Source organism: Pimephales promelas, chromosome 10, assembly GCF_988280905.1.
Source record: "Pimephales promelas chromosome 10, fPimPro1.hap1.1, whole genome shotgun sequence".
NCBI lineage: Eukaryota > Metazoa > Chordata > Actinopteri > Cypriniformes > Leuciscidae > Pimephales > Pimephales promelas.
This window is the reverse complement of record NC_142778.1, coordinates 17,379,989-17,398,910: the sequence shown is the minus strand read 5'-3', so window position 1 is coordinate 17,398,910 and position 18,922 is coordinate 17,379,989. Positions and strand designations below refer to the sequence as shown.

At 36.2% G+C, this 18,922-nt stretch overlaps 1 protein-coding gene across 7 annotated transcripts in view; it reads right to left on the bottom strand.

Moving 5' to 3' along the window:
• Nucleotides 1-18,922, bottom strand: part of ccpg1 (cell cycle progression 1) — a 44,077-nt gene that overhangs the window by 14,210 nt on the left and 10,945 nt on the right. For 4 of the 7 annotated variants that reach the window (XM_089135432.1, XM_039658812.2, XM_039659220.2 and 1 more), the window contains exons 3-8: nt 16,817-16,901; nt 16,191-16,279; nt 15,903-16,110; nt 8,854-8,937; nt 4,392-4,555; nt 305-440 (exon numbers count right to left, since the gene is read on the bottom strand). In XM_089135432.1, coding sequence (XP_088991558.1) covers nt 305-440; nt 4,392-4,555; nt 8,854-8,937; nt 15,903-16,110; nt 16,191-16,279; nt 16,817-16,901 — 766 coding nt within the window. The remainder of the gene's footprint in view (nt 1-304; nt 441-4,391; nt 4,556-8,853; nt 8,938-15,902; nt 16,111-16,190; nt 16,280-16,816; nt 16,902-18,922) is intronic. The other 3 variants (XM_039658959.2, XM_039659048.2, XM_039659134.2) reach the window with 3 other exon arrangements.

Sequence of the window (18,922 nt, the reverse complement as noted above, 5' to 3'; positions counted from 1 at the left end):
TGCTCCTAGTAATTCTGAAGACATTGATGAGCTGGCTCAGGTGTGTTTGATTAGGGCTGGAACTAAACTCCGCAGTACAGTGGCCCACCAGGACTCAGTTTGCCCATCCCTGCTATAAAACCCCACCTTGTTTTCACACAAAACAAAATGCATGCTACGATGCATGCTGCACCTGTACAAGACTGCTTCTAACTTAATGCTGGACAGTATTTGCCACCAACAGTCTTTAAATAAGGTTTTTATGATATTAAAATTAAAATGAATTAAAGTATAAAATGGTAACAGCCTCGTAAGCTCTGCTCACCGTAGAAGTGCCCGAAGCCCATGCTGGTGGCGATGAGCAACGCTAACAGGATGCATTTGTTCAGAGTGCCGCTGACATGAATTTGATCTTGCGGAGCAGTGCGGCCATCCGGATGGGCTTGTATGTCTTCAACAACCTGATATAGAATCAAACATGCATAATTTCAGTACATGGCATGGACAGTGTTTTGTTGTTGTTGTTGAGATAGCTGGCTAAGATAAATGTGATTTTGTGAAAAATGCAACAACGATTAAAGGAAGTCAATGTTTCATCAGTTAGAAGAATTAAGGGTGTAACGGTTCTTGGTACAAAAATCCAACCGTACATTTCTCCTTTGAGTTAGTCTCAATCTGTCAACACATCTATTTTATGGTTTGGTGAAAATCAACATTGCATAAAACAGTGTTCAGCTAATGTATGGTTCCGATGGATATGCTCCGTGTGTGTTTCGTGACCCTTTGACGCATATGATCACACCTGTGTGATTAGAGCGTTCATTGCATCACCTGCAGAGGGGGAAAGAGTACTAAAATATTCTACTCAAGTAAAAGAACTATTACTTCAATGGGCTCTATGCACGGCGGTATTTCCGGTGAAGCATTAGGGATGCTCGATAACTTCCGCCGATCATAGAGTCCAATGCAATAGCGAGAATTTATATTGAATTTTATACTCCATGGTTATACTAATGAAACGTTAGTCACAAAAACAGATAAACAGACACCCCTCGTTGTGTTTATGCTTCTTTTTAAAATTATATAAAATAAACATAACTGTATATAAAATTACATCTAAACGTATGTACGTTTCGTTTCAAAGACGGGAGGACAGTAAATATTGAAGACTCTGCCATAATCCCGTTTTCTCCGGTTTTCCTCCGCTTTAATCTACACAACCGGAAATAGACGAGCATCCTTGCGTCAAATGCGGAACTTATGCGTGCATATAGCCCATACGATGTTACTTAACTACAAGTAAATGTGCCTGTCTAAAAATCTAGGTAAAAGTAGTTCATTTAAAATTGTTTCAGATAGGGGTGTAACGGTACATGTATTTGTATTGAACCGTTTCGGTTCGAGGCTTCCGGTTCGGTACTCATACAAACCGAACGATTGCTTGGACCATTTTTCCTGCCGGCAAAATTCGGGCTGACGCGGCCAACACACCGTTGCGCAACATCAAATGGCAAGCGTAATGAAAGCAGAACGAAACTGCGCTACTCATTATGTGCTTCACGGATCGTTGCTATCAGTTCGGACCAGCAACATCTGTGCAGCGCGAGCCGATCTCGATCAAGCAACACTGTTACCACACCGCGCTAAGAGATCCGGTAAAGAAAACATTTGAATTCGCCACTGAGGTAATAACATCGCTGCGAGATCTAGTGAGATGCATTCACATTTCTCCGTTATTAACCGTAGATCTCTATTAGATCAAACAGCGCTGTCATGGAAACCAGGAGAAACATTGTGCCGTGAATGAACTAGTGTTACTTTACGTCCACAGACCAGCAACATTCACCATGGATTTAATGTAGTAACACTAACTGGAACCAGTTTGGCTGGAATGGTGAAATGCTTTCAAGTACTTCACATCTTTTTCCAGCACTTCAAAATTCAAATATTATATAAATAAATATATATTTAAATGTTATTTTTAATGTGATGACCAAAACATTATTTGTTCATCCTTCAAAGATGACCCCCATTTATAAACCTGAAAGTTTCAAGATCTACTGTAGGAAAACTCACTTATTTAAAAATATTTTTTTTCTTTGAACAAATAGGACATTTCTCTGGCATTTCTTTCTTTTTGCTGTATCGAAAACGTACCGAACCGTGACTTTAAAACTGAGGTACGTACCGAACCGTGATTTTTGTGTACCGCTACACCCCTAGTTTCAGAGTAAAAGTTGCTGAGTTACTTGTTTAACAGCGGGGGTGGGGTGGGGGACTCTCCCATTTAGGTCTGTAACGGTATGAGAGTTTCACATTATGATAACTGTCTCAGAAAATATCACGGTTCCATAACTCCATCAAGGTCAGCTAGGAACCTTGGGGTTGAAATTGATGATCAATTAGGGTTGGGCGATCTCTACCAATTTGGGATCAGATGATGTCTATAGTGAAACATCGCGATGGACGATGATATCGGGAGGGAGTTGGGGGTTGGGGTATTTTCGTAATATTCTCATTTTCCACAACATATTTTCCTCTATCAGCAATTTCGAATTCGGCACGCTCTACAGCAGCTAAGCACAGAGCGAGTCTATGGAGTGAATGTATAGTGACATAACTGCCAGATTCAAACTGCGTGCTTGTGCTATGGCTGGCGCTGAGCCAAAGATGGACGCGCGCAGCGCTTGTCATAGGCTATATCACAACTGTTCAGTGTTTTTAATCACATAATATATTTATTTTAGGTTTCGGACATTTAAATATATATAATATATTATAGCAAAACAATACTTTTTTAGTTTGTAAAATACACAATGGTGTCTATAGAAGCAGAAATAACAACCCATTCAAATATTTGATGACGGTTTTTATTGATATCAGAGAGACACCGTGTAAATAATTATAAAGTCAACTCTATTTTTCTCGGCCACTTTCATGTGTTTCGGGAGAAACTGATGAATTTCCGCACTGTAATAAATCCAACAGACAGAAATATCTGAACTGCGGCCCAAACACTGCGCTGATCTCACGTTACAGATAAAGATCTTTTTCTTTCTTTTTTTTTAAACGACAAAACAAACTCACTAACACATTTGAGAATCGGAATATGAGAATGGTAAACAAGTTCATATTTTGAAATAAAAGCGCTAACTTAAATCTGCAATAGAGCGCTATTTTGGCTGTGGTGAATCACGTGCCAACAAAGCATAACGCGTCACCATGGAAAGGGGGGGGGGGGGGCGATGTTTAACCGGTGATGTCTGTCAGCCATCTGTCAGCCCAACCCTATGATCAATTGAACGTCACAGACCACATTGCTAGAACTGCCCGGTCCTGCAGATTTGCCTTGCACAACATTAGGAAGATCAGGCCCTTCCTAACAGAGCATGCTACGCAACTCCTTGTCCAAGCGCTTGTTCTATCCAGACTGGACTATTGGCTCTCTGGCTCTCCTGGCTGGTCTTCCAGCTTGCTCTGTCAAACCTCAACAAATGATCCAGAATGCTGCAGAACAGAGCATTCTTTTAATGAGCCGAAGAGAGCACACGTCACTCCTCTTCTCACAAAATTGCACTGGTTGCCAGTTGCTGCTCACATTAAGTTCAAGTCACTGACAGTCGCCAACAGAACACGCAAACAGCACACGAAACAGGCATTTTTTCTCAATTCTCGTTATGAGAAGTATGAGAAAGTTGCCCTCCGCCGTTGATGTACGTTCCAGCGGCCAATAGGGCGTCTATGTATTTATTATGTCTATGACTTTGGTACCCAACCCAAGTCGCCGGCCAATACAATTGTCGCGTTTAGACACGTGATTCAGACACCGGTCATGCTGAGGTGTTCCCCATTAGTGTCCTAGGACGCAGCACTGTGTCTAGATCCACTTCTCAGGGAACCAAGGTTACACTTGAAGAGTTCAGATGCAAAAGCCTCTAAATGCCATTTGAAATTTTCTTCTTTAATGATGATTTTTATCAAACTTGTATATTTAAGTTCAGTAATTTCACTTAAATAACAATTAATAGGTAATTATCATTGCCATTTAAGTGAAATCACTGAACTTAAATATACAAGCTTGATAAAAATGATCATTCTAGAAGAAAATTTCAAATGGCACTTAGGGGCTTTTGCATCTGAACTCTTCACTTGTTACCAGAGATGGTTTGCTTTATCGTTTTCCAGCAAACGCATGTTTATAAATTTTTATCCATCATGTAGTTTATGGATCTAGCTCACAAAGAAATGTTTCTGTGACCATGATAGATATAGATGTATAATTTCCAGCTACATTTCCAGCTAACTAAAAAGTATTTGTAAAAATATAAAAAGTAAAACTGGTATAATTTATAGCATCAAGTATTATACAGCATTATGGAGTAACACGTTGTTGTTGTTGTGTTGATCAGCACCTCCTGTCTCCTGTGGGGCTCCTGCGGATCTCCAGGCTCTGAGCCGGTGGTGCTCCTCCTCACTCTGCGTCTCCTCACCACAGGGCTTGCCTTCATCTCATCCTCCTCTTCCTCACTGCTGCTGGTACTACCGTCTCGCTGCACAAGCTGATCCACTGGGAAAACTGTGTACAGACAAAAACACACACAACCCAGAGGAATCAATATCTATTGTTCTTAAATAAAAAGCCAATTATAATTACCACTGGTGTGGTGTGGCATCAAGAAATGAATAATAAAATAAAAATAAAAGCAATACATAAAAAAATACATTTAAAAAATATTAAACAAAATAGCAATAAATAAAACTAGACAGACTGATAGACATAGACAGACAGATATCATATTATCAAGAACTGGGATAAAAGTTTATAGTTTGGATATAAACATGACGGAAATATAAACATGATGTCTATGGATTTCAAAATGGACTAAATCACCTTTTGAAACTAACATGGCTACATCAAGTGTAAAAATGTATTTGTCATTAAATCATTCATTCAAGATATTTGTTCAAAAATGATACACTCACATCATGATTCCATACTATCAAAATATTTTAAGCCAAAATAAAAAAGTTTTTTTTATTATTATTATTAAAAAATATGATTACATCTAATACATAATAAACAAGTGAACAAAAAAATGCACTGTTGATTAAAACACGGTTTATATTCAATGCAGGCCTACACTAGCCTGGCATGCCAGACATGCATCAAGATGTTAGGTCTGGGAACTCATCATTGACAGGGCTCAATCCAAGGGGCGGGATAAATGGTTGTCTTTCAAATTCTCTCTGCACGCAATTGGATAGTGCTACAACCAATCAGAGCAACGAAGGAGGTGATGTAGTCAGAGCGTATCCAGTAGGTAAAACTCCGAACACATCTTTTTTTTTTTTTTTTTTTTTTTTTAAATGACTCAAGTGCCGTTCTTTGTTCTGGTTTCAAAGAAAAGCTTAAGTTCAAATCATCCAGAGTAGCGGTCAAAAGCCGAATCGAAAGACAGCTGTTCACCAGCAGCAGCCATTCTTTGTTTTTAAGTAGCAGTGAATCGTCGCAACTCTGTCGTCATTATGTTAAGCCCGCCCACCGACTCTATACACAATGTGATTGGCCTGACCAGAGTTTGTTTTTTTCAGCTAAAAAATCTATGGAAAGTTGCTAGACTAGCCTGACTTCGTCATACCTACTTTTTAGGGACCAATTAAACACATGTTTTCTGACAAATGTCAATGAAATTTGTTTGAACATAATGCAAAGTGCAGAACAGTGAATCCTGTCACAAATTTTTTCACACACACGACAAACACGTGCTAGCAGAACACATGCTTCCAAAACACATCCCGCATACCATAATGCAGTGCAGAAAAAGTTAACAGACCTGTTTACACCACAGTAACAAGCTAATCGACTAAAACAGCACATGACTTGTGCTTCAAAAATACAGCTGCAGGCCTAAAGCTGTTGTGACTGTCTCCGTTGTATTTGTTGTTATGCTTAAACAGCTATTGCATCAATATTAGGAGAAATAATTCATACAGAAGAAGGAAATGATTTAAGCATACTGGAAACACAGCTGAAGGAACCAAAATTCTATAAATACTAATGAATATTAACAACATCTCTCCACAACACACAATTTGAGGAATCATTCATCCCTGAAGCACAAATAACCTAGAATACTGTCTAACATTTGATGACTGCTCTTGTCAAGTGTTCATCGTCAGTTAGGGCCCTGGGGGTGCTCTTTTGGCTCGTTTCCACTAAGTGGTACGGTACAGTTTGGTTCGCTACGCAATTATTTGCGTTTCCACTGTCAAAAGTTGTGAATGGTACCAAAAAGCCGAACCGTACCGTACCACTTTTTGGATACCCTTCCGTTGGGGTACCTAGCACAGTGAAAGGGTACTAAAAGGTGGAGCTAGACTCACAGCAGAACGGTGATTGGTTGACAGAGTATCGTCACTCGCGCGTGCTACAAGGGCATTAGAAGCATGGTTTATTTATAGATTTATGATAATTTGACTGAGATCCATTTCAAGCGATCACCGGACGCTCGCACTGGTGTCCCCCGCCTGGAACAGCCTTTCCTCGGCTAGTCGTTCTGATGTTTGCCGCTGACTCGGACGTGTCTGTAGTGGTTAAACATGAGATATAGTTCGTCTTGTATAAACCTAACAGGTGATCTTTGGTCTCGTGAATCTATAATTCGTTCCCTGGCCAATAGTTTTTGCAGAAGGCTAAGTGAAGTTTCATATCATTTGAGTGCTGAATTTGTATATTTGACTAACTGAATTGTTTCTTGATGTTATTTAAGCTTTACTGTATATCTTTTTGTACCTTTTACTTATACTTTTATAATGGCTATTATTGATACAACTGAAATTCAACAAAAAGAGATAGTTTTGTCATTTTTTTTTTATTTTGTTACAAGGTCATCTGTAATGTTGTTTATTGCAACATTTGTACCCATGCGATATGCAATACATTACATTACATACTGCCTGGAATATGTTTCATATTTTTAAATTTAAACAAAAAGAGGCAGGGTTGTTTTATATTTAGTTTTGTTATAAATATAACGTTGAATATAATCAATAGGCTATGCGTTGCCTGAACCATATTTGTGTGCTTTAGAATGTTTAAAATGTATTGAAATGAAATCGAAAAGAAGCAGAGTGGTGTTTTATAACATATTTCGTTTTATTGTTGCCTAAAATGAACATACAGAGATAACCGGAGTCGCAGAGCCCAAGCGAGCTGAGTGCCGCGTTCAAGAACGCGTTGTTCCATTAGCAGAATTACTGGACTCGCATCCGATCGGGACCATTCTCCTGAGTCGGACTTTGCGTTGGCTTCTTGGAAACGCCTAATGCCAGCGCTTGTTTCTAGTGACAAACATGCCGAGAAGCAAGAACAAGATCTGCTGTCTGTCTGTCGTCCATTGTTGTTTACTATGTCGCTTTCTTCTTGCGAAAATGACGTCGATCGTTTCTTTCCAGCATACCACACCTATCAAGTAAGGGTACTGTTGGCGGTGGAAACGCAAGCCTGATCATGGTGTACCCGACCTGTACTGTACTACTGTACCGTACCGTACCATACCGTACCCCTCAGTGGAAACGAGCCATTTGATACCAATTTTTCATTTGAAAGCCATGTTTCAAGCATCTGTAAAGCCATGTTTTTTCCATCTTAAAAATGTATAGACCATTTCACAAGATGTAAACAACACTGGTCCAGAAGCACTTCCTGTTTCAGTTTGTAACTGTTTTCGTTATTTCACATGTAAAGAAAACATCTTAAAGATGTTTGTTTAACTTTTTGATTCAGTTTTAAATGTTCTGTTGGTTGTATTTTATCCCAGCTTTTATGTAGTGTTAAAAAACTGAAACAGGAAGTGCTTCTGGACCAGTGTAGTTTACATCTTGTGAAATGGTCTATATAAATTACGAAACATGCTCCCAATGACAAATGCAGAAAGTTACTTCATGCATTCATGACCTCAAAGCAAGATTATTGTAATGTTCTGCTGGGTGGCTGCCCTGTACTCTTAATAAACAAACTCCAGCTGAGAACTTCAAACTTCACTAGAACCAGGAACTATGACCATATCAGCCTGGTTCTGTCAACACTGCATTGGCTCCCTATTACACACTGCATGCATTTTAAAATCTTGCTAATTACAAAACAAAACACTAAATGGTTTAGCTCCCCAGAACTTGAATGAGGTCTAAACGCATTATAGTCCTTCACTTCTATTGCAATTTCAAAATTATGGCCAGTTGATAATACCTAGAGAGTATCAAAATCAACTTCTGATGTACTTGATATATCGTAAAAAGAATGGCATCTCTGCTAATATTAGTCTGTCTTACCCTTATCCCGAGGTCTGATGTAAATCAGATTGTGGACCTGCACCTAGACACAACCAACACATAGCCTAAAACACATTTTTTGCTAAATTAATGAAATAAATGATGACCTTTACAACAGAACTGAATCAACACTGAACTGACTTCAGCTGAACAACAGCTGGAATGCATAATTTTCCTGTTATCACTGTAAAGCTACTTTGAAACAATCTGTATTGTATAAAGCGTTATATAAATAAAGATGACTTTAGTTGACAAATTCTGACAATTAGCTCACAATCTAGTCAACTCAAGACATGGAATTGGGACATATACACACAGCAATGTAGGTCAAAAAAACCCAAAACATATTACTGTGGCTTTTTCCACACACTTTACGCCTGTTATCTCTACTCACAGCTATTGGCTGGCCGTTTCATCAGTCAGGTTAATGTGGCTGAACCTATTTTTGCCATATCCCTTAACTCACTCACAAACACACTCGCTGTCCTCAGAGCTTTATTAGCATGCAGATCACAACATGCTCACACTCCCATGGCAGAGCACCTGAGAAAGAGAGAGAGCTGTGAAGCTGGCTGCCATATTCCCACAGTGTCCTGGAAAATCCCCATCCACTCCAACACCAGTCTGCTGCCACTCAGGAGAAAGAGGAACATTTCAACAAGGGTGAATGTCATGAAAACTGTTAAAAAAATATGTGGGTCATACATAATCAGAAAATATTTATATACACAGCATAAAGTATATATAGTATAGCATATATAAAAGAGCCTATTTTAGGATCATTACGAAATTTTGCATTGTGACATTATTTTCATTAAAATTAGGAATTATAATTAATTATATTATTAAAATTAAGAAATTAAGCATTACATTTACATTACATTTAATTTTAACATTTACATATACAGTATGCATTACAAAATATAATTTCTGATTATGAAAATTTAACCTGGACATTTCTTTTTGAGATGCATCCATAAAATAAATTTCATGGACACAAAAAGATCTACACACTAAGAATTCCAGGGATTCTAGGAAAAAAATTTCCAAACTGCTCAGGAATTCACAGTTTTTTCAGGCTAACTAAAAATGATATATGGGTGACAGATGTTAGAGGTTCCTCTTTCCAACTTCTCACAGTCGGAAATCGTAATTACAATGCATTGTTTAAGTGATTTGATACATTCGTGTTAGATACATTACACTGATCTATATAGATCAGTGATGCAATCATTGTTCTTTCTCTCTTTTTCACTTATTGACAAATACAGGATGCTTAGTGCAACAAAATTAAGAGCAAATTATTCACATTACACGTGTAATTGATGCATATTTTATCTTCCTCAAACTACCAAAGAGAATGATGGGAAGTATAGTCTTTCTTATAAATGGGCCAAGAAGTTTAAATAAAAAATAAAAAGCTCCAGATTTGGTGTACTTTTTTATATGGATGGACAATTTTTGCCAAAATATTTTTGAACATAGAGCATATCAATAATAATAATAATAATTATTATTATTATAAATAAACAAAAAATATTAAACAAAATAAGAAATATTAATTATGTTATTTCATCATATGCCTCAAGCTACTCTGAGACACTGAAAACACTAAATCATGAGCTGTTTGTGTATAAAAAAAAACACATGAGAACCATTGCAACGACAGCAACTCTACAGCAATATCAGTAAGAAATTAGGGCAGTGCGATTGAGTGCATTTCTTTCTATCATAGCTGTGCGCTTTTATTCCTACCAAATCAGCTAAATCAATGATTGTCATAAAATGCAGTCTATCGTTGCTTAACTGGAAGACGTGAAGAAGAGTTATTAAAACTTTCATTAAGCCACGAAAGAGATCTGTTCTCCATGCAGATTTCTGTGCGCACTCTGAGAGGAGCGGAACTCATGGAAAAGTAATGTGAGCTTTGACCTTCGGGTTCACGCCTAAGCAGTTAAATATACAGACATGTCAAAATGCCTGGATTAGAGAGTCATTGCATAAATGCAGTCGGTTATGTCTTAGGTTAACAGAAACAGTTAGGAAATTTTTTAAATGTTTAATGAAAACGTATAACAGTATATTGGATCTGTGCATTCTGTCTTAAAGTAACAGGAGCCTAATATACAGCTTCTGTATATTATCAAACAACAAAAGACAAAGGGGAAAAATGCATTGCTCTTTAGTAGATTTAGACAGATAGTTCAGTAACACTTTACAATAAGATTTCATTCATTAACATTAGTTGTTAAAGTTAGTTAATAAAATACAGTTGTTCATTGTTTGTTCATGTTACTTCACAGTGCATTAACTAAGCTGTTCCTAATCAGTGGTGGAATGTAACGAAGTACAAATACTTCGTTACTTTACTTAAGTACATTTTTCACGTATCTTTACTTTACTTAAGTACAATAAATAGTGCATACTTTTTACTTTTACTTCGTTACATTTTGCAGCAATTATTATACTTTCTACTCCACTATATTTCTACAACTTCTGTTACATTTTCGTTACATTTTCTGATCAGTTTTTCCCCTGCCAAAACGTAATCTGACCGTCCGTTCGTTGCATGTTTGTCTCACCAGTGACGTTTGGTTGCCATAGATACAGTATATCAACCCGGTCACACTAAATGCGTCTCGCACGCAGTGTGTTTATCATGCAACTCATACGCGAAAATTTGTTTTTACGTGCATAGGAAACGCACCGTGTGTAATATATGTTTGGTTTGTTTAGGATTATGGCAAGCCAAGAGGTTCAGAATTACACCATAAATGAATCGCGTTTACTGCCAAACATAGTTATTAACATATAGTAAGGATAAGCATGATATTGCCTAATTGCAAGCTTGTTTCAGAAATGGTGACATTTTTTTCCATCATTATTGAACATCATTATAGGAGTAGGCTATTAGGTTGAATGAGTTAGAATTAAATGTTTTATTAATCATTAGAAAATAGACATTAAGATAATAAATTGTTATGCAAGTACTTTTACTTTTAATAGTTAAAGTACATTTAAAATACAGTACTTTTTACTTTTTACTTAAGTATGGTTGTCATTGTGTTACTTCTACTTTTACTAAAGTAAATATTTATCTGGTTATTTGTACTTTTACTTAAGTAGATTCAGTACTTCCTCCACCACTGTTCCTAATCATAAAGTCATGGTCAAAATTGATGGCACCCCTGGAAAATATGATCAAAACTGGCTGTAAAAAATACATCTGCATTCTTTATCCTTTTGATCTTTCATTCACAAAATTCACAAAAATCTAAAATTTCATTGATGTAAAAGAATTGAAAGTGGGGGTAAATCACATTATGAAATAAATGTTTTTCTTCAAAACATGCTGGCCATAATTATTGGCACCCTGCCATTAAATACTTTTTTGCAATCTCCTTTTGCCAAGATACCAGCTTTGAGTCTTCTCCTATAATGCCTGATGAGTTTGGAGAACACCTGACAAGAGATCAGAGACCATTCCTCCATACAGACTCTCTCCAGATCCTTCAGATTCACAAGTTCATGTTGGTGCTTCTTCTCTTCAGTTCAGACCACTCATTTTCTATATGGTTCAGGTTAAGGGAACTGGGATGGTCATGGCAGAAGCTTCATTTTGCAATCAGTTACACATTTTTGTGTTGATTTTGATGTTTGTTTTGGATCGTTGTCCTGATGGAAGATCCAACCACGGCCCATTATAAGATTTCTAGCAGAAGGCGTCAAGTTTTAATTTTTATCTGTTTGTATTTGATAGAATCCATAATACCATGTATCTGAACAAGATGTCCAGGACCTCCAGCAAATAAATAGAGTTGTTTTTGGAGGAGCGAGGAGGATTTTTCTTGAAACCCTCTCAAACAACATGTGGTGATGTTTTGATGTTTGATGGTTGTTTGATTTTTAGGGGCCAAGCACCGAAGGTGCAGAGGCACCTACTGTATCTGTTCCGGTTCTTCTTATTATTATTCCGACTGGGCGTCTATGGCAGCCCATAGACCGGTTTGCGGGAAAGTTGTTTTGGTTTGACATTCTGATAGAGGACAGTCCCAACATTAAATACACCAATTTTGGTGTCTCTAATTTTTTTTAGGTTTTCTGACCCCAAGACTCAACTTATCTTTGCAATTCTCCATCTGTGATCCTTGAAGAGTATTTGGCCACTCAAACTTTCATCCTCACCGTCCATTAAGGCAATGTAGACACACATCCTCTTCCTGGCAGAACCATAACATCTTTAGTTGATGGTCAAAATGAGAATTTTCAATTCTTTAGATATTTTCTTACAGCCACTTTGTATTTTGTGAAGCTCAACAATCTTTTGCTGCACATCAGAACTATATTCTTTGGTTTTACACATTGTGATGGATGATTAAGGGAATTTGGCCTTTGTGTTTCCTCATATTAAAACAAGAAGTCATGGCTGGAAAATTTCATATTCCTAGTCACCCTGGTTATTAATGGGAATGTACTTCAGAGATATTTTTCTCATAAAAAATTTTAGGGGTGCCAACAATTATGGCCAGCGTGTTTTGGAGAAAAACATTTATTTCATAATGTGATTTACCCCCACTTTCAATTCTTTTACTTCAATGAAAGGTTAGAATTTTGCCAGTTTTTTTAACGGAAGATCAAAAGGATAAACAATACGGATTTTTTTTTTTTTTTTACTGCCAGTTTTGATCATATTTACCAGGGGTGCCATCAATTTTGACCATGACTGTATTCATTCTAGGAGAAGGAATGAAATATGTTACAAATGTTGCTTGCCAATAAATAAAGAGTTGCCCATACATGATTCATTTTTATCTCTTAAAAGGTGCTATATGTAATTTCTTTGACTGTACTAAAGCATAGAAATACCACAATATGTTTACAGATGTTCGGAAAAAATGCTGCTCACAAACTAGTTTTTTAGAAAAACAATGCTAAAGCCTAGTGTTGTAGTCAAGACCACCTAACCAGAGACCTAGACAAGACCATGACCAGAGTGTATCGAGACCGAGACAAAACCAAGACTTTTAGGGGCCGAGACCAAGACAAGACCAAGACCGAGTCAAGACCAAGACCAGCGCCCTACACTAAATGACAAAATAAAATGTGAAACAAGATAAAAAGAGCTTCTCAAATTGATCTGAAAGATCCACATTCCCATAAAAACACAGATATTTAACACTCGAAGCTGAAATAAACTTCACCATCTTTATTCAATACGCTTGGGTGACTTTCATCATTTAGTACAGAATATAAAACGAGTCTTCACTTTTCTCCGTCTTTTATTAACAATACATAAAGTTATGTTGTTTTTAAACCAACAACATTCTTTTTTTTTCAAAACCACGTAGCTAAATGTGAAAAAAAATGCATGTGATTTATAAAAGTACAGAATTGATTTAATTGGGAGCAGTTTCATCATATGCCAAACCTTAACATACTGAAGTGTCAAAAACTCTTCATAAATTCAAGCTCCCTGCCAGTGGATAAACAGTAAACACAGTATTCATTTTGTTATATGTCATGTAATATCTAACAAAGTCTGTTACGATGATAATAATAATAATAATAATAATAATAAAGCTTTTGAGGACAGTTACACTGTATTGAGACAGTTGAGAAATAGTAGGCCAAATATTTTTAGTTTTCAACAATAGGCTTGTTGAAGCCTTGCTCTTATGTTTCTCAGTTTTGTCATAATTTTAGCAAATAATTTCTTTTATATGTTTTGAGAGTTTTAAGACTGTTAAAAAATGTTTTTATTTAAGTAGGAATCAATTTTTTTTATTAAGTATTAATTTTGTTGTAACCTAATACATAAACTAAGTGTATTCATTCATAATGTATCATTATTGCGTGACATTTGTGTCAATAATCGTCAAACACAGGTGACTCCGCATCGTGGGAGGGGCCCCCAAATCAAATTCTGCTTAGGGCCCCCAAAAGGCTCGGGCCGGCTCTGGATAAACACATTTTATTTTGTCAATTTATTTTGATTACTATGTGCCAGGGAGAGAGAGCAAAACAGCGCATAGGAGAAGGTAAAGCCTTTATACATTCGCCTGGCTCCGCAGAGAGATTTCTTCTGATGCGCCCCGTCACACTCGCAGCAGTTCGTCTACATTACTCATCTATCAAATAAGGGCCCTTTCACACTTACCTTGTTTGGTCCGGACTTTGGGACTTTTCAGTTTGGTCCGAATCACGGTCCGGACCAAACAGATGAAATTTGGTCAGACGAAAAGAGGTAGTCATTACATGCATTGTAGGGCTGGGCAAAAAAATCGATTTTTCGATTAATCGTTTTTTAAAATGTGTTCGATTCAAAATCGATTCTCAACGGCCGGAATCGATTTTTTCCATATAAAGGGCTCGCGGACGCGGTGCTGCATCTTCTCGTCTCTCTGCACTAGGCAAGCGCTGCAGCTGACGATACACACACGCGTTTAGGAGTTAAAAAACGTTAAAAAACGTTTATCATTTTCACGTCTTTTTGAGTTTTACAAGCAATGTTAAACCATCCCGTGCTCGCGCACTCTCAGAGATGTCTTTCACTGCGTGCACAACGTTACAGCCTAAATCTGCCTCACAAACAGCTCGCCAGAAACAAAAGTTTTATCCCTGGATTATATCACTTTAACAGTTAAAACACGCAACATTATGTCAAAACTCTGGTCTTGGTGAGTAACCTCCTAAAGACAGTCGGTAATGTCTTAAATTAGCATTAAACGCGTGTGACAGAAAGTTAATGAAACAGTAATGGATTCGCGCACTAGTTCTTAAAGTGAACGCAGCCATTTGTGTCAGTCATTAATTCTGTTGTCATAACAACAGAATATAGTATTAATTGTAAGCAATCAGAATAATAGCCTTTGTATGGACTAAAAAGACTATCCAGTGTTATTTTACATTGGATTACTTTATTCAGTTTCTGTAGTATTTCTGACATACCCAAAAAACTACCCCAAAATGTCTCTTAATTTGTGTCTTTATTCTATTGTATTTATTTGTGCTACTTTTTTCAATTTAATTCAAAGACTGAAATCAAGCTTCCATACATAAACTCTTAAAACAAAAATAAACAAAAAATTACATTACCATTTAGGTAAGATCAATGTAAAAAAAAAAAAAAGTCAAAATATTTATATATTTATTTATCTATATCTATCTTAAACATAAAATAACATGATACTGTTTGATCAAGCTGTGCGACTGTTCTGACTTTTTTTGCATATTGCATCAAAATCCTGTTTATTCTCTGTATGCATTTAGTGTTCCTAAAATAAAAAGAGTTTTATATACAGGTTTATGGCTCTTAATTTCCTTGTATTAATTAACCACTAGTAAACTTATGTCCACTGTTCTTTTTTATAAATATAGGATTTGTATTACATCTTCATTATAGTCGAATCGAGAATCAAATCAGGAATCGAAATCGAAAATTGAATCGAGAATCGAAATCGAATCGAACTGAGAGCTTGTGAATCGAAATCGAATCGAAATTGAAATGTGAATCGATACCCAGCCCTAATGCATTGATATGCATGTAAAAACGAGCATTCCAACATGAATTGAAGGCAACATTTTCCACTCACTTGTATCAGACTCTCTAAAAGTATACTGGCTGCTCGATGAGCTTCCGAGATAGAACTCGTCACTTCCTGCTTCCTTTGCCTCCTTGGCAACAGGCTCCTTCCATGCATCAATCTCCGCCTCACAATAGTCTGGCAGGGTTAGGATGTCAGAGTTCTCACTGGAGGAGCAAAGAATCACATGTTCTTCCCCACCCACATTATCTCCGGCCTGCAAGAAAACATAAATGCCCCTTCTTTAAGCTGGCTTAGAAACACATGCCAAGAGGTAATTTTTGGATTTAATCACACCTTTTGGGTGGGTACCTCCTTCGTTGTTGTCTCCTCTCTTAGTGTGAGGTCCAAAGAAGTCTCTACCAAACTTTCCTCAACCCGCTCGTCTGAAAACCCAACATTGAAAGTCATTTATTTACTGTGTACTTATATCTGCCATCTGACTGTCTGAGACATGGTTGCCATAACGCGTTGCTGTGGGTTGCGTCTTGCTTTGGACATTCTGACACTGCTTTCTAACTTTAAATACTTTTGCAATTATTCTGCTAATTGTACATATACAATACAAGAAGTTTATATCAGTAGTCCTATATTTATAATTGTGACCACACACAATATTGTCATAATAAACATACATACAGTATACTGTATATAGGCCAATAAATATAACTACTGATAGATCCTTATTTTTTACATTTGAACCTCTGCCTCTAAGAAACTCTCTGCATGGCCCTGTATACATTGGACTGTTTTTAATAACTTTAATGTACTTAAATTTACTAACTAAATTGCACCAAGCATTAGGAAACTGCAAGTATCGGATCGGGACTCAGTCTCGAGGCACCAAAAAATTGATCAGGACATACCTAATAAATAGTTTTGTGTTTATTCATTTTGAATGACACAAAGGATGACATCCTCACCATCAGGTATGTCCGGAACACAGCTAACTGCTCTATCCTCACACTCTCCAGTGTTATCAGGCCCCAGCGTCTCAATATCCGAACCCTGTAACACACACACACACACACACACACACACACACAAACGTTTAAAAATAAAGTTGAGCATTTAGTAAACAAAATTAAAAAAAAAAGCCTCTGCACTGGCTTCTAAAAGAGGAAAATAAAAGACAGCAGCAGTGATATTAGTGAAAAATACGTTTGCATTTGTAATTAAATTTACATAAAATAATTACACACAAAATGTAATTTGTATACATGTACATAATTTGCATTTACAAAATGTGTATATATAGCTAAATGTGTATAACTTTTTAAACTGAATAACAAAGAAATGTCCAAAATGAATACTGTTAAATTTCACTCAATATATATATATGCTCACCAAGGCTGCAATTATTTGATAAAAAATACAAAAAAAACAGTAATATTGTGAAATATTATTACAATTTAAAACGGCGTTTTTCTATGTGAATATATGTGAAGTGTAATTTATTCCTGTGATGACAGCTGAATTTTCGACATCATTACTGTTGCTGATTACACATCAGTTTTCAGTGTCACATGATCCTTCAGAAATCATTCTAATATGCTGATTTTATGCTAAAAAAACATAGATTATTATTTTCAATGTTGAAAACAGTCGTGTACCATTTTTTCTCAAAAAATTCTATGATGAATAGAAAGTTCAAAAGAACAGCATTTAGCCACTTAATATAAAGTGGGACCAAAATAGAATCTTTTCTAACATTATAAATGTCTTTACTCTTTACTGTAACTTTTGATCAATTTAACTCATCCTTGATGAATAAAAAGTATTTTCTAATTTCTTTCCCCCCAAAATAAAAAAATAAATTCCCCAAACTTTTGAATGGTAGTGATTAATGTTACAAAAGCTTTCCATTTCAGATCAATTCTGTTCTTTTGAACTTTCTATTCATAAAATAATCCTGAAATAAAAATGCAAAAAACTGTTTTCAACATGGATAATAATCATAAATGTTTCTTGAGCATCATATTATAATAATTTCTGTAGGATCATGTGACACTGAAGACTGGAGTAAGGAAGCTGTAAATTCAGCTTTGACCACAAGAATAAATTACACTTCACTATATATTCACATAGAAACCGATGTTTTAAATTGTAATAATATTTCACAATATTACTGTTTTTTTGGTATTTTTTATCAAATAATTGCAGCCTTGGTGAGCAGAAGAGACTTCTTTTAAAAACATAAAAAAATCTTACCGTTCTAAAACTTTTGACCGGTAGTGTGTATATATATATATACACATATATACCAACCCAAAATCAAGAGTAGCTATCATCAATAAGAAAATGTGGAAATGAAAATAATGCCACAATAATAAATAATAATAATGGTCCTAAAAATAGGCTAATTATTCCTTATGCAAAAAATAATTCAATATTTCTATCTTTAGATTTTGGAGCAAAATATGACCTGTATGAGTTCTTGACAGGCTTTGTTTAATTTACCAAGTGGAGGATCATAAAAGGATAACTCCCCAAAAGCATTTACAGTGCAGGTCAGAATTATTTGCCCCCTTGGTAAATATGATCAAAGATAGCTGTAAAAAATAAATCTGCATTGTTAAAGCTACAATACGTAATTTTTTTTGCCACTAGGGGTTGCTAACCTCTTACAATAACAAAGGCGCATAATGAGGCATAAGAGGAATTATGGAACTTGTCATCATGCTTATATTAGATCTATTAATACTTATGGATGAGTGAATACATTCATGTTTTTTTTAATATTACTGTGGTATGAAGCAGGGTCCGATTGCTAATGAGACACAGACAAGTCCCGCGGATATAAAGGAATGAGGACATTCCATTCTAACGAACTACTCTCAAGTGCTGAATTAATACTCACACTGGTCAGTTTATGTAACAAATTAAGATTGTGAGGTAAGTAGCACTGTTTCACTTGGTCTACTACACTATCACACTAAACTGCACTTCAGTGTGTTGAAAGTTATAATGTTATTATATGTGTCATTGGCTGTATGAGACAAGCAGTAAGCTAGATCAACATTAGAGTA